At 46.6% G+C, this 20064-nt stretch overlaps 1 protein-coding gene across 3 annotated transcripts; it reads left to right on the plus strand.

Annotated features, from left to right (window-relative positions):
• The first annotated feature begins 230 nt into the window (after positions 1-230).
• Positions 231-19711, plus strand: CEP85 (centrosomal protein 85). 3 transcript variants are annotated; one of them, XM_037881896.2, is made up of 14 exons: positions 231-500; positions 2462-2534; positions 4023-4175; positions 7215-7942; positions 9497-9630; positions 10486-10603; positions 11027-11212; positions 12580-12732; positions 12988-13142; positions 13766-13886; positions 14390-14440; positions 14531-14638; positions 15957-16182; positions 16781-19711. In XM_037881896.2, the coding sequence occupies exons 2-14, from the start codon at positions 2480-2482 to the stop codon at positions 16942-16944; spliced, it is 2352 nt and encodes a 783-aa protein (XP_037737824.1). In that variant the 5' UTR covers positions 231-500; positions 2462-2479; the 3' UTR covers positions 16945-19711. The 3 variants fall into 3 exon arrangements, with proteins under 3 accessions (XP_037737824.1, XP_043387954.1, XP_037737825.1); XM_043532019.1 differs by having other exon boundaries at positions 391-508; XM_037881897.2 differs by lacking the exons at positions 231-500; positions 2462-2534; positions 4023-4175 and adding an exon at positions 6812-6857.
• The last annotated feature ends 353 nt before the right edge of the window (positions 19712-20064 follow it).

Consider the following 20064-nt stretch of genomic DNA (forward strand, 5'->3'; position numbering starts at 1 on the left):
TGGGCATGGCCCCCAGGGCAGGGGGCAGGGCAGGGGCTGGGCTCGCCCAGGCAATGCCGCGGGGGGGGGGGGGTACTGAGGGGGGAGGGGCAGAGGCTGGGGGCGGGACCTGGGATTTGAGAGGGGACGGAGCAGGGGCGCGCTAGGAGCTGGGAGGCGAGGGCTGGAAAGGGGGCGGGGCAATCGCGTAGCAGCCCCAGGCCCCGCCTCCTCTCCTTACGGGTCGCGGTGGCAGACATTTCTCCCTGATGCGCTGCCGCTATTCAGCGGGAAGGCGGGGCTCGTGTCTCTTCGGCCGGGATCGGATCCTGCGAGCCAATGGCGGGGGGCACGAGGCGGACCCGTCGCTCCGGATAGGCGCGGCGCAGCGTGGGGGCGTGGCTCGCTAGCGTGGTGCCCACTCCCCCCCTGGCGCGGCTGTAACGGTCGCCGGCTCCGCGCGCGCCTGCGTCGCGAGAGAGCGAGGAGGCGGGGGGAGCTCGAGAGCCGAGTGGAGCCAGGTGAGGGGGCGGGTAAAGTCCCTCTGTTCTCCCTCCCCCGTCCGCCCGGGAACGGCCTCCCGCCCCCCCCCCGCCGGTCCTCGCCCTGGGGGCGCAGCCCGACGCGGGACCCCCCGGCTCTGACCCTCCCCAGCCCCGCTAAGCCCCTGCCCCCAGATATACCCCCGATCCCTGCCGCTCTCCCCTCCCCCATTGCCCCACTCCAGCGGATAGACACCCCCCCCCCAGCCCTCCGACCCGTCCCTCTCCTCCCCCCACGGGCGCCCAGGTCCCTCGGGTCCCCAGACACCCCCGCGCCTTGGGTCAGCTCCTAGCCGCCTGCCCTCGCATCCTGCCCCCCCCCGCCACTCAGCGGCCCCCCCCCCCGCCACGTGTCACAGACCGTGAAATCAGACCTCCTCTGTGAAATTGGAGGGGCAGGGCTGGGGCGTCCCAGCCGGGGCTCCTACCATGTCTCCAGCTACTCTGCATCCCGCCCCTCCCCAGCCCAGAGGGGATGGATGTGCTTTCCCCCTGCATAGCCACTGTCGGGGGAGAGGGGGGATCAGACCCACTTCTGGGTACCTGGCCTGGGTAGCAGCCCCAGGGCTTCCTGCAGCTGCAAGAGATAGGTCTGATCTCCCCTGTGCTGCTGGGAGTGCCCTGCGGGGGGGGGGGGGGGAGATTCCCTGAGGTGGGTCTGATCACTCGCCCTGCTCCCAGAGCAGCTGTGCAGAGGAAGAGCAAGTCCTGTCCCTCCCCAGCCCAGCCCCGACTCATAGATAGGATCCCCCAGCTGGGGTGTTCCCAGCAGCACAGAGGAGATCAGACCCATCTCCATTTCTGGGAGCTGGCTGTGGGACGTTTTGGGGCCGCTGACAGCGCAGAAGTGAGGGTAGCAAGCCCATGACCCCCCCACGCACACAACAGATTTACGACCCCTCCATGACCCCCTTTTGGGTCAGGAGCCCCATGGTTTCACAACACTGTGAAATATCAGTTGAAAAGATGAAATTGACTAATTTTCAAATCCTATGACTGTGAAATTGGACCAGAATGGACCTTGAATTTGGTAGGGCCCTACACATAACCATTAACCTGAGCTATCCGGCCAAGTTTTGTTTCTCTTTGCTCAGACTGGAACTCCACTTCTTTTCTTCTCCCCATATCTCATTGCATTCCCTACTGTCTCACCATGTGACTAGTGCCAAATCATTAGCTCTTTGTTTTCAAAATAGAAATATTTTCCATGAGGACTTTGGATGGCAAAATATACTTCATTAAAGTGGGGCCTGCAAGAACTGGATAATAGGCAGTTAGTATTTCACAGGATTGAAGGAACTGAGAGCTTGAATTTGATAATTAAGATGTTTGCAACTGCTAGATATTACAGGCGTACTCTGGGCAGGAGGTTCCTATGTTTGAGATGGTCAATAAAGTCAACCAAAGCTCTGGATAGAGCAATGATCATAGCTGATGGTGTAACATCACTTATGACTGACTGACCAGGTTTCTGGGTGTAGTTGTATGAAGTAATCTTTGGAGGGCAGAAATGAACTGGCCAAGTGCTGAGGTTTGTAAAAGGAAATTTTGAATAATTATAGAATGAATACCTAGATATGATGGTGGCTGATGCCCTATAAATAGCTAAGATAGTATAACATATGGCCAGGTTTTATGCTGAGCACTTTAAAAGTGTTACAAACCAGAACATTTTCCATTTCTGAAAAGTGTGGTAATCCAGACTAATTGCCCTTCTTGAAGTGTTAACTGCTGTTCTATAGTGGAAAAGTAGCGCTGCCCTGGAAGGGAGGTGCTAATTAAATGTGAAATGTGGTAATGAAGAGAAATGTTTCCTTTAGTGAAGAGTAGCTGTAGTATTTATGTCAGTGCAGGCTTTGTATACTTCTTGCTTGGCCAGTGGCAAAAATGGATTGGATTATGCTGATTTAAAATATGGTTCTATTTCTTTAATTTTATAGTTGACTGGACTAGCTGTGATGGCCACTCTCGAGAAATGCCCAGACCTGAGGTTCCAGCACACCAGTCCAACAGGTTTGAATTGTGAATTGTTTTCCTTAAGTCATACTCCTTCCATATCCTTGTAGGAGACTCCTTAGGAAACCCAGGAGGTGGCTTATTTACCAAAAGCTTTTTATTAAAAATAAAATCTTAAAACATTTACTTGATCTGTTAGCATCCTGTGTCTGCAAAACAATTGCATGAGTGTCCGGGGACAGATCGTCACACATACAACCAACCTCTCTTAAAATCCAGCAAAGGAGGAGTTCATAACAGATAATATTGCAATGCAGCTTTACCATCACCAGTATTATCTCTGGTTTCAGAGTGGTAGCCGTGTTAGTCTGTATCAGCAAAAAAAACGAGGAGTACTTGTGGCACCTTAGAGACTAACAAATTTATTTGGGCATAAGCTTTCGTGGACTAAAACCCACTTCGTTGGATGCATGCAGTGGAAAATACAGTAGGAAGATATATATACACAGAACATGAAAAAATGAGTGTTGCCATACCAGCTGTAACAAGACCAATTAATTAAGGTGGGCTATTATGAGCAGGAGAAAAAACCTTTTATAGTGATAATCAGGATGGCCCATTTCAAACAGTTGACAAGAAGGTGTGAGTAACAGTGGGGGGGGGGGAATTGGAAAAACATTTTTTCATGTTCTCTGTGTATATATATCTTCCTACTATATTTTCCACTGCATGCATCCGATGTAGTGGGTTTTAGCCCACAAAAGCTTATGCCTAAATCAGTTTTAGTCTCTAAGATGCCACATGTACTCCTTGTTTTTTTTTTGTTTTGTTTTTGTTTTTTTTTTAGTATTATCTCTATATGCAAACACTGTCACTCTGCCGCGTCAGAGCACATGCACAGTGATACCGGTGAGAGATGCATTGCATTCTTATCTTCCATAGTGGTGTCCTTTCATCTCTTGCTGACTTGCTTTAGGTCCTCTGTGCCTGTTACGAGAAGATTTGCCATTAGGAAAGAGATTTCTCAAGCAGCAGTATTTCAGAGCAATCAAACAAAGAACAATTAATATCCACACAGTGCGGAAATGTGTGACTACAGCTTAATGCTGATTCTCAAGAAATTGACTTGCTAATCATTCTGGAGAGATTCACTTTTTTTAATGAATTTGAATTAAATTGGAAAAATTATTTTGTAACCAAAAGTTCAAATTCCATTTGATAAATTAAATTGGCTTGTTGGTCTCCTTGGTAAAATTAATTTCTAATATTTCCTCCGTTCACCCCAGCAAGGGCAAGGATGGGTTTAATAAGTCTCTTCCATTCGCCGTCTGAAGCTTTATTTCTTTGAAATCAGCTGCAAAGTCATCTTCATTTATTGCCTTTCGGTCTCCTTCACTGGCAAATATCTCTGAGCAGGTGGAACAGGCTGGGGATATTTTCCCCTCAGTGTAGTTTCTAAAGGTTGATCTTTGGGGAACACACTCTTGGTGTAATACTGATAGGTAGTGCTCTGAATTATATGCCCACGGTGTGACTCTTTTCCAGACTCTAATACAGGTCAAAAGAGCTGTTCTTTGGAGACCGACTGGAAAACCCCAACTCTGTCTGTGAAATTCCAGAGTCGTTTTGGTCACTGTTTAAGTATGGCTGACAGTGGGGATACAGCAATCGGGACTTCCTGCTCAGACAGCACAGAGGGTGAGTCTGAATGTCAGATCGTTGCAGTAAAACTGCAGAATTTTTTCTAGTTCTTCTTACAACATAAGCCAAGCGTCAAGAACCTCCTGACACAGAAACAGCCCTAGCATTATGAAACAGAGGGGAAGAGGACATATTCTATAATGAGAATATTATACACTTAGCCATTAGTTTTATAACCTAAAATGTAAACAAATCTATATTGGTTGAGAGACTCATTATTTTATTTAAAGCTTGAAAGGTGATTAGCCAAACTGCATTACAATTTCTAGCTTCAACTGTAGTTACAAGTTTGTCAATTAAAATGACTTTTGGCAGAGGTAGATTAATAATCTTTAAAATGCACAAGGAGCTACTGACCTTTAGCCTCCGGTTCATATTAATGTACTTTCCAATAGTGTGTGTGTGAGGATCTCACTCTACACAATTTCACTGACAAAACTATTGCCTCAATATTTCTCTTTACCTGTATTTTGTATGAATTATGGTCAATTTATTAAACTAGATAGACTGGTATATGTTGGTATACTTTGACTTGAGCTGCAAACAGAACAAGGGAATTTTTGTGTAATAGTTCTCAATGATATCTAGACTTGACTATTTTGATTGTATAGTGAGATGCATTCTTCAAGGTCACTTTTCATATTGTGTGCAGTCCTAACCAGGGGATTGTTAGTTTGGAGTTCTCCTTGCAGCACAAAGCTTCCCAAGAAGGCCATGACTTTAAGCGCATGGGGAACTGACACTGATATCAATGGGCAATAATCATGTTTTTGCTTTTTAGCGGGGGAGAGAAACTGTGGTCATTGACTTATAACTATGTGTGGATCCACTTCTTGTCCTTCTGTTGCTTGAATTCAGGCTTCTACACTTCCACAGCATCATGTTGGCTTTTTTAATTGTGTGCAAGTAATATACTCTACAGCAGTATAGGAAACTGCACCTTACCTCGTGCTAGATGAGACAAACTCTTATGTATGTGTGGTCTGAGGCAGTAATGAGGCTTGCGTAGGACAGTGGTTCTCAACCAGGGTTACGCAGAGCTCTTCCAGGGGATACATCAACACATTTGGATCTTTGCCTAGTTTTATAACAGGCTACATAAAAAGCACTAGCGAAGTCAGTACAAACTAAAATTTCATACAGACAGAATGAAAAAGTAAGCAATTTTTCAGTAATAGTGTGCTGTGATACATTTGTATTTTTTATGTCTGATTTTGTAAGCAGATAGTTTTTAAGTGGAGGTGAAACTTGGGGTATGCAAGACAAATCAGAGTCCTGCAAGGGGTACAGTAGCCTGGAAAGGTTGAGAACCACTGGCGTAGGACATTGCTTGTTAACCTAAAGCACCTTTCAGTCACAAATAAGGAGGGTTTACTTGTATTGCTCTTTAGAAGGAACACTTCTTGTTCATTTTCCCATTCTTCCTCAGGTGTATGGTACCATTTGAAACTTGCCATATTTTCTAACAATGCAAGATTCAAAATCTAGGTGTTCTTAAATAATTTTTTCAAAGTATTGTATGCCTGCACCTTGAGGTTCCCCATCTAGTCTTTCTCAGCACAAGAAAATTTCCAGCTGCACTCAAAGTTGGGTGGTGTTGTCGATAACACCACAAACATACAGCAAGACAATGTCCCTTCTCCAAAGAGCTCCGACTGAGCTTGCATTACTGATAATTGTTAGAATCATATTTTGACTTTTAAAATCAGTGCACTTGTTATAAGATGCCACTGACTGTGGTGACCATTCCCACACTTCAGGGGACTGATTCATTTCCAGTGGATTCCATTGCTCATGGATAGAACTCAGTAGCTCCTGACCAGGATGCTACAATCTAAGTTTAGGGGACTTGAGTGAAGAAATCGGCACCGACTCTCCTCAGTCTGTTTGAAACATGTATTCTTGTCTATTTGGAGGGCTGTTTCCTCTTTGAAGGAGTCCTAGGGGGAGATGATATCTGTAGGGATTCCCCCCCCTTCCCCCCCCCCCCCCGTTTGTTAACGTTGAGAGATGATGTTCCTTCATATTAACAATTTTTATGTAGCTTGAGACATTTGACATAGTTCCTCATTCCAGTTACTTTAAAATTGTGACTTCATTCCTTCTCATAGCAACACTCTGATGTTAAAAACATGTGGGAATGCGAGCTCGCTGTCCCAAAACTGGGCTGGAGAGATAGCACGTTGGGATGGGCCTTATGCCAATGCATTGAGAAAACAGGCTAGCCTGAGGAAACATGAAATTGGTGCATTGGTGCCCGAATATATGGGGAAGAGGAAAAATTAACACATTGGAAAAGAAAGCTCTTTGGTGTTTGCCCAGTTGAGCTCCTGTTGTTGCTCTATTGAAACCTGAGAGTTACTAAGAATAACTTCAGACTTCCATGTAGTCAGGTTTGGTGGCTGCGTGAGATGACGGATCTGCACTCTTGCGTGCTCTGCTTTGTCCCATTTCCTGTGACTGTGTGACAGAGCCGTTACTTTTAGTTCTAGGAACGGCTGATTTTGTTGCCATGTTCCAAGGGAGTTCTAAGGTCAAGTGCTCTGTGATGTGTGTTCTGCTATGTTTGCAGCTTACCATGGGCTTAGCAAAGGCTCCTATTGCTTTTGGTTACAGTGCAGAGTCGCTGTGCTGTGGGATGAGCAGAATGTAATCAAGGTCTCAGTTTTCAGTTCTTGAGTAAGTTTCAGCCTTTTTACTCAATTTCCGGATTTATTTATAAGTGACTAGACAGATAAGTTTATCAATAAGTTTTGATTACAGAATTTTAATGCCAAAATGTAATGATCTAGGATGAATGATAGCAGTTGTTGCACTTTTACAGTTTACTCCGGCCCCATAAATATCATGGGGCTCCTGGAACTTTTAATAAAGGAAAAAGCAATGTGCAAGTGTGCCCTTGCACTGCTACTGTGTATGATCTCCCCCAGCCCCTCGACCATAGGAAATGTTCCTAGCAGGATAAGAAAAGGTGGCAATTGTCTTGTAATTGAAAAGTGTTGCTTTAATTCTAACTCTCAAAAATTCTTTCCCTAGAATTTTGCAATTCCAGTAGCAGTTCCTCGTTTCAGCCCATCAAAACCCAAGTGACCATCCCTACAGCCCATGTCATGCCTTCTACATTGGATACTTCACACTCCACACTCTACTCAACAGGTGAGCCAAACTCTTTGCAGAATGCACCAGTTTCATCAAAACCAGCGGTACCAAGATCGTCCACTGAAAATGTAGGGCTGACAAGAAGTGGAGATCTTACTGCTGTGAAATCCTCTCAAGTGCTGCCCATGGATCTCTTGCATCTCTACGGGACTTCTGGGGAAAATGGTTTTGAGCAGTCCTGGTTTCCCATTTCGGATCACCTGAGAGCGGAAGACACTCGAAAATTTGACACTCCTGCCATTGAGCCTACCCTTAATCAGTCTGTTTTGCTGGATACGCTGTACGCTGACCCTGCCCACAAGTTCCAGGATCCAAGCTTGATTTCCACCTACAGAGGAAAGGAGCCTTACAAAGTGCTGCCAGAGACTAAACCAGCAGCAGGAGCCAGTGAAGCCTGTGAGCCACGAGGCGGTACTTGGCCCACTGGGAGCAGACTGGTGCCATTAGGATTTCAGCCCAATAATGTCTTTTCGAAACCAACGGCGGCTCAGTCTCGGGTGTGGAGGCAGGAGCCTTGCACTTTGCATCCACATCAGAGGGTGTGTGAACTCAGTGCTTGGAGGCAGCAGCTGGACAACATACGGTTGCAAGTAGAACAGATGCAGGTAGAAATTTTAAAAAACAACTCTTTGAAATCGCTTTCTCCTTCCCTCTCCACCTCTCTTGCAGTTATATGTAATGTAACCACAATTCCTGACTAATGCAGTAAGGGGGGGAATGTCTCGTGCTTCTATTACATATTTTTATACAAACTATCTCAAAACTATCTACATATACATGTGTCATTCCTCACATCACTGAAATGCGGCAACCATGTAACGCAGGGGTGGGGAACCTTTTTTGTATCGGGCCACTGACCCACATTAAAAATCATTGGCAGGCCACACACAGCCCCACGGGGGAGTGCGGAGGTTCGGGGCTTCCCCCCCCCCCCCGCAGGGGGCAAGCCGGCGCTTGTGGCTCCAGCCCTTTGGGGGGACAGGGAAGGGGGCAGAGGCTCGGGGCTTCCCCTAGACTCCGGGGTGGGACCAGAAATGAGGCGTTCAGGGTGCCAGGAGGGGGCTCCAGGGTGGGGTAGAGGGTTGGGGTGCGGGAGGAGGTGAGTGCTGCGGCTGGGGGTGCAGGAACGGGCTCCAGGCTGGGGCCAAGAGGTTTGGAGTGGGGGCACAGAGTCTAGGAGGAAGTTAGGGTGCAGGAGGGGGTTCCGACCTGGGGCAGTGGGTTCGGGGTACAGACTCCAGCCGGGCGGTGCTCACTTCAGGCGGCTCCTGGGCAGTGGCACAGTGGGGCTAAGGCAGGGTCCCTGCCTGCCAGGGCTCCATTCTGGCCCCTAGGCGGAGGAGCCAGGGGGCTCTGCGTGGTGCCTGCTACCAACAGGCGCCACCCCCGCAGCTCCCATTGGCTGCGGAGCTGGCGTTGGGGGTGGGGGCAGTGCGCAGAGCTTCCCTGATTGCCCCTGCTCCTATGGGCCGCAGGGACATGCTGGGAGCTGCGTGGAGCCGACCGGACTTCTGGCAACCCAGCGAGCTAGCGCTTGTGGCTCCAGCCCTGCAGAGGGGCACTGAGGCTCAGGACTTCCAGCCTGCATTGCGGACACTTGCTGCGGGCCGGATGAAATGAAGCAGCAGGCCGGATTTGGCCTGTAGATTCCCCACCCCGATGTAACGTAACACAGCAATGCTACACAATAGTTTAGATCAGGTGGTGATTACCCTTTCCAATGGAAAGTACAGGGGAAACGTATGCAGATAGAAGATGGTGGATATCAGTATTTCAACTAGCAGACTAACCTCGCTCCGTATCTAGACTATTGGAACAATTTTAAGTAGATTTTTATGAGAATATCAGTCTTTCACTGGAGGGGAGCAATTTTATTTAGTGAGCAGTTGGTGGGTAGCAATATTAGAAACAAATGGCTTCCAATGAGACAGCACAGTGGTCTAAAATTATTCAATAAACTCATTGCCCGAGCTCAGCCAAAATGACTTGTTCCCAGAGCCCAGACACAGGCTGAAATAGCTCAGTACTAGATGAACTTTCTGCTTGCTCGCATGCCAGATGAGCACACAGTGCACAAAAATAGCCCCAGCAATGTTGCAGTTACCTTCTGTGAAACCTAAGCCTCTCCTTCCTATTCTCTTTTTTTTTTTTTTTCCCAGTTACAAAATGGAGCTGCTTGCCACCAACCTTCAATGTATGCTACTTCACTGCACTCCTCTGATCCAGCCCAGTGGGTCAGTATCCTGAACACCAGTGAGAATCTACTTAAGGAAAAAGAGATCCTCATTGACAGGTAGGAAGTATTTCAGGAGAGAGCAGTAAGAAAAAAAACACAAATGCTAGATCCTGTGGGTTTTTACTGAAACTAACAAATAACATAGTAATTGTAGGAAAACATTTGAAGAAATGCCCTTTTCTTCCATGAGATTTCAGAGTGATTCCCATGGAAGCGAATGGTGAGGAAGTGAGACAGGTGATTCCTTAGCAGCATTGGCTAACTTAGAGGATCTGCAAAGGATTTTTAAAAACTGCGTTTGTGCTTTTTTCCTGCTTTGTGACGGAGAAAGAAGAGCTAAAAGCTTTTAAAATGTGTTCTCCTGTTTGTTTACATGAGAAACATTTGGAATGCCGTGTCTGCTCTTCCTCGTTTTGCTTTTTGGGATCTCGGGGATGTTTATTTTGGGCTGGTGAATCTTTAACAAATCTGTCCTGTCTCCAAAGTGCTTATTGACCGTTGATGTCAGGTGTTAACACACATGAAGTTGTAAACATTTGGACTAAAAATCCCTACCCCTGTCATTTGCTCAGCTTAACTCTTCTGACATATGCAATTTCACCAGTAAATTCTCCAGTCACCATAGAGACTTGCAGGGCAGATGAGACTCAAATTTTTAATGCTAAAAACAAGCATGTTTTTGACAAAAACACTTTCAAGTCTTTAAAAATTGCTATTCCTTTGCAGGCTATTTTTAAAATATGTAGCTGTGTTTTTTGTCATGATGTAGGGCAGTGACTGAGGAGCTGTGTGTTTTTGACGGTACTGGGTTTACATAGCTGGCAGAGTGTATTGTCCTCTTGGCTAGAGCAACGACTAAGGGGTACGTTTGAGAAGGATGTATTGTCTGATCTGTCTTTTGTTTTTGGGCAGGCAGAGGCAGCACATCTCCCAGTTGGAGCAGAAGGTGCGTGAGAGTGAGCTGCAGGTTCACAGTGCTCTTCTTAGCTCTGCTGCCCCCTATGGAGATATTTGCATGTTGCGAATGCAGGTAAGTAGGAACAGCAAGAAGTCCATTGAAAATAGCATGCACTAAACCCACTGGCTGCAGTGTGCTTGTTTTAGCAGGTCCTTTCCACATAGGAGGGGTGGACAAGGTAAAAGTCCATTCCTGGTGTGTGCTGGTGCCAATCCATCTGGGTTCTTTTGTGGCTCTTGACATTTAGATTCTTCGATTTCTGAACAAACTGCAGTGGTCATTGATGCCGGTGGCTAACAGCACCAGCCAAGCGGTGTGCGAGCTGATACTGCAGGTGCATAAGAGGTGCTGTAAAGATCTTTGGGAGCGGTGAAGGGTGGATAATGCATCAGGGTTGTAACTGCTGTTCTGGAGAATAGGTCTGTTATGTTTAACAGGTGGGTTTAGTGGACAATGGGAACCCTTACGCTGGTTGCTGGGTGTCTTTGTTGGCAGGAGCTGCAGCGGGAGAACTCGTTCCTGCGAGCACAGTTTACTGAGAAGACCGAATCCCTCAGTAAGGAAAAGACTGAATTGGAGAAGAGGCTGGCTGCTTCCGAGGTGGATGTGAAACTGATTCAGGAAACACTGAAGGAGACAGTGCAGAAGCACGTAGAGGAATTGAAGAAACAAGAGGAGAGGGTATGACTGTCAGTGCTCTAGAACTGTGGCAATGCCTTTTTTTATTTATTTTTTTCCTCAAGGGGGGAGTTGGCACAGTGATGGGCATTGGCGCAAGGAGCCATTCCTGGCACCACCACCTGTTACGTGGAGCCATTGGGACTGCTCTCTTCTCTTGCAGCCCCCAAGCAAAGAGAAACCTCAGCCACTATCAGGCTGTAGTTGTGAGCAACTTGCTTTCAAAAAGAAGCAAAGAAAAACCTCTGGAGTGGCCTTTCTTTTGCCCTTTAATTTTCTTCAGTATGTATCACTGTAACATCAGTGACTTGTCTAGACCCACTCTTAATTATAATTAGCAAATCATCATTAGTAATCAATATAATTAAGGCTTCATTGTGAAAGCGAATGTAAGGGTTAGTACAAGAAATAGGTTGGACTCCCTCTCTTGACATAAGTCCTTCCCCTGCTTGAGGTAAAGTCTGACTTATGGATCCACGTTTCTGTCACATAAATCACACTCAGCACTTAAACACGCTGAAACTGTCTATTCAATGAGGAATGATTCTTGGCTTAATTAATAAAATGTTGTGTTTTGAGGCTAAGCCATTACTTATTTTTCTTGGGCATTCTGTTATATAAATGTCACACCCTGAGTAGAACTGCCTGTTCCATTCTTGCCTGGTACTAGTAAGAGTGCTCCGTTTGGAGACACTCTTCTCAGCCCTATTAGTCCTTGTTCCCTGTAACGTAGTGATCCTATTTTTACAGTTCTAAAAACAAATGATACGTAAATCTGCAGTTTGTGGTGAGTGGGTTTAGGGAAACTATTGGGCTCGCATTTTCTCAAGTTCCTCTGATTATTTGCAGAGGGCTCAGAGGTAGGTATAAAACAGGAGCACCCACACATTGCAACACTAAGACCCTTATTTGCAACTTGCGAAGAGTCTGAGGGCTGTGTTAAATTGTGTGTATTTAATGACATTTTTATATTTCAGAATTTTAACCGTATTTTTAATTGTGTGCAGCCTCTTATAAGTGTGTGTGTGGCACTTGGTAACTTTTTTAAATTCCAAGAGTATTTGCTCATCCTTCCTTTGAGTACAGAAACCGCTCCTTGCTTGGGCTCACCAGCAATAAAAACCTGCAGTTACAGAGGGCAGCTTAGGAGCTTCTGTGCTGACCAGATAACTAGCATATAACTTCCAATGGATGAAGTTCTTTTTCAGATACCAGCGAAAAGAAAAGCTGCTGAGATAAAGCAGTTTGATATCTTGGTGATGGGTGCTGCAAAAATGCTTTGATAGACAAGCTGGAGAGAGAGAGAGAGACACACACACACGGAAATTATAACCTAAGCAAATCAAACCTTCAAATGTCTCTTCATGCAGATAAAGGGAAGAGACAAACATATTAACAGTCTGAAAAAGAAATGCCAGAAGGAGTCTGAGCAAAACCGGGAGAGACAGCAGAGAATTGAGACCCTGGAGCGCTACCTGGCTGATCTGCCAACACTAGAGGATCATCAGAAACAGAATCAGCAGGTAAAATGACATCCTCTGTATAGTGTTGAGTTTGAGGCATTAGCCTGGATGCCACAATTTACTGCTGCCAGTTATGCATACACTAGGCTGAGTAGAATTGCAATCTGTCCCTCTGAAAGGGAAATGTTCTGAGCTATGGCTGTAAATTGCCACATCAATAGTAGAAGTCCCTGTCAACTGCTAGGGTAGCCCTAATGTGGCGTATGGCAGAGGATCTGTAGACTTGTTAGTGCTGAGCAATGTTCTCTGTTCCAGTTAAAGGAATCAGAACTGAAGAGTTCTGCTCTGCAGGAAACCGTGACGGTGCTGAAAAGAGAGCTTGGAGATGTCCGGGCTGCCTGCAGAGAGCAGGAGATGCAGCTAGAAACACAAAAACGCAAAGAACTGGAGTTGCTTTCCACTGTGCACAGGTAAAGCCCCAAAGATGACGGTGAGCCGGACCTCTGCCTAGTAGCGAAGGCCAGTAGCTCTAGAATCCTGAGAACAGAGAAGTGGAATACACGAGAGTGCATCTTTCTGCTGCAGCATAGTTATGAACGGGGCTTGTATTGAGTCTCTGGATATTGTGCTCAAATCTAACTACTAGATAAAATTGAATTACCATAACTTCTGGCTGTTCCAAAGCAGAGGTATGGCTCAGGGAAATGCATGAAGGCTTTCTGCTCTAGGTCCCTTGGTTCATATTCATGGAGCTATGTGAAACTAGCTTGTGGACTTGGACCAGTTCCCATTGAATGTGTGTCTATATCACACATGCTATAATTGAGCATCCCATTGTGACAGCCTCAGCAAAGAGGGCAACGGTTGACTGGGTCATGGGGGCTGATCTCCCCCTCTCTATTCCTTAGAAGTAAATCACTTCAAGTCACATGCAAGAACATTGACAGGGCAGTGGAAAAAGCTTTTCCCTTCTGTATCCATTCTGTGGCAGAGGATGTCCGTTTCTCCTGTTGTCTCTTTTAAGAGAATCACTGCCAAATTATGTTGAAATTTCGTATATTTGCCAGTTCCTTTGATGAGCTGTTTATCTCAGCTTGCAGGATAGGATTCAGCATTGTGTGAAGAGTGCAGGCAGAGGGTCACCTGTCCAGGAGGTGGAGAAACAGAAATCAGAAAATGATTCTCTGCAGAAGGACTGTGATTGTCTCAGGAAGGTAACTCTGAATATACAACTCAGACATGGGTGAGACTACCCCACACTAACTCAGATTTGTCTCCTTCCTTCGACTGTTCCAAATCAGGCGTTAAAACGGGTTCAAGTTTAACATTCAAACTCTTATCGTGTACTTATACAAGCGCTAGCAGTTCCCAGCATGCCAAGCCTGGAGGGGTCTAGTAGCCATTCTTGGTGCGATAACTGTACAATTCTGTAGTGTTCACTTACACATCAAAGTGACGAGAAACTGAAGAATCCAGAAAAGGAAGCAAGTGGGGAGGGGAAACCCCAAGAATGCAGCCTCTCCAGTCTCAGTACATAATTGCTGTTCCTACTAGCACCTTCCACCAGGGAATCTGAAAGCACTTCACAAACCAGGCTGTAATTTAAAGTGATTAAAAACAGATTTGTAGCTATTAGATCAAAGGACAAATCCCAAGTGGTATTACTGAGTAAGTTTGGGCATGTTCATCTCTTAGATGCATCTGCTTTTGATTTCAGATTGTGGACAAACAGCAGAAGAAGATGGAGCAGTTGTCTTCCCGAATAAAGGTGAGAGGTGTGAATGCTGAAGGTCTGGGAACTCTCGAGCATCGATTATAAGATATGTTGGACTAACTTCTCTCCCTGGGTCTGCTCCAGAGCCTGGAAGAACAGGTGTCTCAGGAAGAGGGGACAAGTCAGGCTCTGAAGGAGGAAGCAATGCAAAGAGAAAACGCACTGCAGCAGCTGCGCACTGCCGTGAAAGAGGTTAGGACTGGAGTTTGTGTATGAACACAGTAGCTGAATGAACAATAAACTGTCTTGTAGCAGGGGATTGAACGTGCTGTTGCTGGTTCCTCCTTCACTGCACCTTGACAGAGTCTGCTAGCTGCCCTGACAGTGCTCCAGAAAGGGGTTCCCTTGTCTCTATTTTAGAACCATAATTTCTCTTTTTCATCCCTCTCTCCACCCAGGTGTTGCTTTTGTAATGCCTGAGATCTGGCTGTGCGTGGCGCCCATGCAGCAGCTTGTCTCCCTAGCTCCCAACTGTGTGGATTGTGGTTGTAGTTACTGACTTGGCCACCAGGGTGCAGTAAAGAAGTCTTATTCACCACAGCTATGTACCAGAGCAGGGGTCGGCAACCTTTGAGAGGTGGTGTGCCAATTCTTCGTTTATTTACTGTAATTTAAGGTTTTGCATGCCAGTAATACATTTTACATTTACAGGGGTTGGCGGCCGGGACCCTAGGCCGGCAGCAGGCTGAGCTGCCGGTCTGGGGTTCTGTCCACTGGCCCCTGCCAGGTGGGGTCCTGGTCGCCGGCCCCGCTCAGTCCGCTGCCGGCCCTTGGTTCCATCCATCCAGGCAGGCAGCAGGCTGAGCGGGGCTGGCAGCCGGGACCCTGGCTGGTAGCAGAGTGCCACTAAAAATCAGCTTGCGTGCCGCCTTTGGCATGCATGCCGCAGGTTGCCGACCCCTGTGCCAGAGCCTCATGAGCCGTGAATGAAAGAGTCTAGGTTGAATTCCATCTGTCGCCTGAACGTGACCCAAGCATTGAGTGTGTCTCCTGAGGGAGAATTCAGCCTGTATCGAGTTGGGCGAAGAGAAGGGAGAAAAAGCACAGGCATCCCTTGGAAGCCTCTGCATTATTATCCAGACTGAGGCCGCCAGGGAGATAGTGGGATAAGGCGCTTCCTGTCCTTTTGATTTTTATATTCTTACCTTTTGAGAGAAGCTGGCTCCTATTTAAGAAACCCTCGTGTTGTGATGGTCAGGCCCAACATTTGACTTTAAACTGTTCTAGTTGGGTTTGAATCCAGATGCCATTCTTAATATAAACCCACCCTTTTGGTCACCACCACCACCAGTATCTACACTGCTAAAAGTATATCCCTCTGCTGGCAAGACACAAATTTCCAATCCTGTGAAAAGAAAACATCCTGATTCAGAGAATAGTATCTGGACAGTACCCAAACATTTTAATGCAACGAAAGTCTGTAATGCCTGCTCCACACTGAGGGGCCATTAGAATCAGCTGTCTTATCTGACATAGTTAAGACTTAGCTAATGTTACTTTGTTTCTTCAGCTTTCAGTGCAGAACCAGGATCTGATTGAGAAGAATTTGACCCTACAGGAGCACCTCCAGCAGGTAGAGATGAATCAACCGCTTCCTGCTGGGACAGCTCATCTCGCCCATGAGTTACATAGTGAACTGGCCAGCTGCCTACAGGATTTGCAGTCTGTCTACAGCATTGTGACTCAAAGAGCGCAGGGCAAGGATCCCAACCTTTCCCTGCTCCTGGGCATTCACTGTAAGTACACAAGGGACTAGAGTGATGGAATCTGAGTCGGAGGGGGCGGGCTTTGGTTCATGGGCTGGGTGGAACAGAATAATTAGTTTATATCAGTGGTCCCCAAACTTTTTTCAGGGTCATGCTCCCCCTGAGCTGGGGCAGAAAGCAGGGCTGTGGCTCTGCGGGGGGGGGCCGGGAGCGGAGTTCTGGCAGGGGCCAGGGGCAGAATAGGGCTGGGTGGCACTCCTTCCCTGCCCCCCATGGGGGCTGGCCCGAGCCCAACCCCCACCGCCCGAACATTCCTCCATGTCCCCCTGGGGGGGTGCCCCACAGTTTGGGGATGTCTGATTTATACTCTAGATAGAATGTTCTCCTCCTGGGTTTCAGAACATTGAAAAGGCTTAAAAGAAACCTGCCTTTCTCTATGCTCTGTCGTTTTATTCAGACCTCTGATTCACAGGCGTTAAAGATTTGAATTCCCTGTACATATCTGTTGGGTGTTAAATAATGCCATGTACTGTGGATAATTTGTCTGGTGAAAAGTGATGTATTCACTAATGCAGGACTCCTGTTCAGAACTGTATGTCTGATGTGATTTCATTCTCTAACTATACAGCTGTGCAATCTTCAGTTAAGGAGAAGGATGACTTGCTGAACGCAGACGTGCTTGCAAAGAAACTGATGGAGGTGAAGCAGCTTCACAGAGAGATCGAGGACTTACGGACTGCAATATCTGACAGATATGCTCAGGATATGGGGGACAACTGCATCACGCAGTGATGGATAAGCTCTCCCCAGGATAGCATCGGAACAACTGGAAATGAACACCTGAAAACCTGAGGAGATTAGAGCCCATGGAATGGAAAAAACTATCAAGCACCTTACCATCTCCGTGCTTAGGTACAAGATGCAGGTGCTTATCCACAAGAGGAAATCAGGGATTCTGATGCAAGGTCATTTAGATGCTGACTGGCTAACTGGAACTATTCAGGGTCTTTGGTGTTCGTCAGACATTGCAGCAACTTTGATCCTTTGGAAGGTGTTATGCTGGATTTGGTGAAGTCTCTGATTCGATCTGGTGGGTGAGTTACTAGTTATCTTCCAAGTATGTCAAATACTGAACATGGAAACACAAGGATTCAAACTGACATGAGAAGGAAGTGGATGCCATGGCCTCTGTCCTTTCTGGTAATGAACAAACCAAGTAGATTCCTTCTGAATATTCTGGCCTTACTGATTGCACAAAAGGGTTCAGAGGAAGTCTGTGGAGTTCACAGACAAGCAGCTACACCACTAGCACTGTTCAATTGTACCTAGAAGTACAGGGTTACAGGCTTACCTGCAACAACCATGTACATGGTTCTGGCCCGGATAAATAGCGTGTGGTCATTCGGGTAACCAAGTCTGCATTGCTCAGGTATAGGCAACTGAAGCCTTTCAGTAGCCAACAGGCTGGAAAAAAGGTGATGCTAAAATTGGGTTCTGAAAATGCTAGTCTTGATGAGGCCTTAGGATTTTATCCCTTTAACGGTGATCTGAATGTGGAGAGTAGCAAGTGGATTGCTACTGAAGTGCCTTAATCCTCTAGAGAAATTTCCTGCCTACTTAACTTCATCCCTAATGGATCTGCTGGTGGGGTGGGGGAAACTGGTCTTTCTCCTAGCTGCCTTTATAGCCATAAACCAATCCTGCAGCAGCCTTGGGCATACATACACTCTACCTGGGAGGTCAGCTCCCTGCAAGCAGCAGAGAGCCTTTGCAGGCCTGCAGCAGTGTTCTTGCACAAACACCCTTGCGGCCTCCCTGTAGATGTTCAGTGGGAGATACTACATTCAGAATCTTTGCATGGGGTATGATCAACGTTCTGCTGTCTGGGATCTGCACAGGGTTTTCCCAAAAGTCCTGCAGGGGGGTGACCCCCTTATATGTCTGCAGTGCAGTCACAGGGAGTCATTGCGGCTCACGTAGACACACTCGCTAGATTAACGCTCGCTCAGTACCAGAGCGGTGAAATCGCAGCAGGGTGGCGCTAGATCTGCAAGCAATTACCCAGGATTCTGTGTGCGCTTGTACAGCCTTGCACTGTCACGGCTTTATTGCTCCAGTTCCTGAACTACCTAGATTAAAGCTTGCTTGGTTTAGGGTACGTGAGCTGCAACCGCACCCTGTGAGTGTAGTGAAGACAGACCTTAATCTGATGTCAAAATACGCAAATGAAAATTCTTTTCCATTCTTACATTTTGTCAGCTCTCAACCTTAGGGGTGACTCTGAAGTACTAAATGTCTGCTTAGCTGGGAAAGCACCATGGGGCTAACGATGAAACCCACTGGCTGTCCTTTTACTCTTGGTTCAGAAGCTAAGAAGTCAATTGAGTCAGATGAAAACCCTGCTGACATATGTTAACATTTGGCTGTTGTAGGCTTGCAGCCTTCCTTTGGGGCTGATCCCCAGTTCTGTGAAGATGCTGTTCCTGATGCTCTTTTGTCGGATTTCATTGAGACCAATAAAACCTGTTTTTGAAATCTGGCCACCACAATGTATGTTCTGGAAACCACCTGGCTAATAGGCTACCCATGACTAAGATCAAAAAGTATCTGATGGGTGGCTTGTCAGCTGGTGTATTCCCTGCTGTGCAGCTACTCTGTCCTTCCTGGAGCATCTGGTGTGATGCCTGGTAGCGTAATATGGATCGCTGCTGATAATCACGGCATCTCTCCACAGGTGTTGCCTCCAGCCAGCTCCCTTGCTGAGTTACTTAGACAGTGGGCCAAGACAATTTCTTGAAGTCAGTTGCCCAGACTTTTGAGAAATACTATGGGCATGACGGGGCTAGCAGCACCAAACATGAGTGTTGCTGGGTAACTGGAAACCTTGGTGACCATGTTGTTTAACAAAGATGCTGTTAGCCTGCCAGGGAACCTGCATTTAGCACCTTACTTTTAAAGCAGCCTCACCCACCTTTCCATTTATACCCACAAAAAACATGCAGGGAGGAAGAGAGGAGATATCTACATGTCCCCAGTGGCACCCACAGAGTTATGGGTGCAAAACCAGAATCTAGGTCTTAAGAAATGAAACCCTTATGTATTTAAGCTGATACAGAGCAGGGCGCTGCATTTCTGTCCTTGGGGAAAGAGGTGATAGGCTCCTATGTGTCATGGCACTCTGGTAGCATGTTACTGTGCCTGGGTGGGGGTCAGGGGGGTCGGGGTTCATTTTAATCCTTTTTGCAAAGGTTTGTATTTTAAAAAAAAAAGTTCTTTGCATACCTTGTTATTAAAGTAACTTCAGTTATAGCAGGTATCCACCAGTTTTGGTGGCTCTTCACAGAGCGCCCGAGACCCCAGTATCCAAAATAACCATGTAGTGTGGTTTGTCTCATTGCTTACGCAGGACGTGTTTAAATAGTTGACTTCTGCCTGGTGTTTCCTTGTACAGTTAAGCACAGGTATATTTATATGAATATTTGTCTTACGCAGTTTATGGTACTGAGTATTTTGATTATAAAATAAAGCTGCTTTGTTCCTGTTGAGCAGAGCAATTCGGTGTACGGCTTTCCTTCTCAAAGGTGTGGGAGAGGGAGGTGGGATTTGATAGTATTTCATAAGACTCTGCATTGTTCCTAATTACGCTTGTGCTTTGTCAAACAGAAACCACTTCCTTCCCGGCTATACACTGCGACTTCGGCATCAAGCCCCATAGTCTGCTTCATCAGGGTGTCACTCCACTTGCAACTAGAGTTTCTCTACTGAAATCAGTGGGAGTTTCACTTCCATGCAGGGATGAATCAAGCCCTAGGATTCTTCACTGCACACATGTTGCAGAAGACTTTAAAAAAAAAAAAAAAATTCCTACTCTGTTTGTACAGGGAAGTACAAGCTGACCACGAAGCCTTTAAG

Source organism: Chelonia mydas, chromosome 19, assembly GCF_015237465.2.
Source record: "Chelonia mydas isolate rCheMyd1 chromosome 19, rCheMyd1.pri.v2, whole genome shotgun sequence".
Classification (NCBI taxonomy): Eukaryota; Metazoa; Chordata; order Testudines; family Cheloniidae; genus Chelonia; species Chelonia mydas.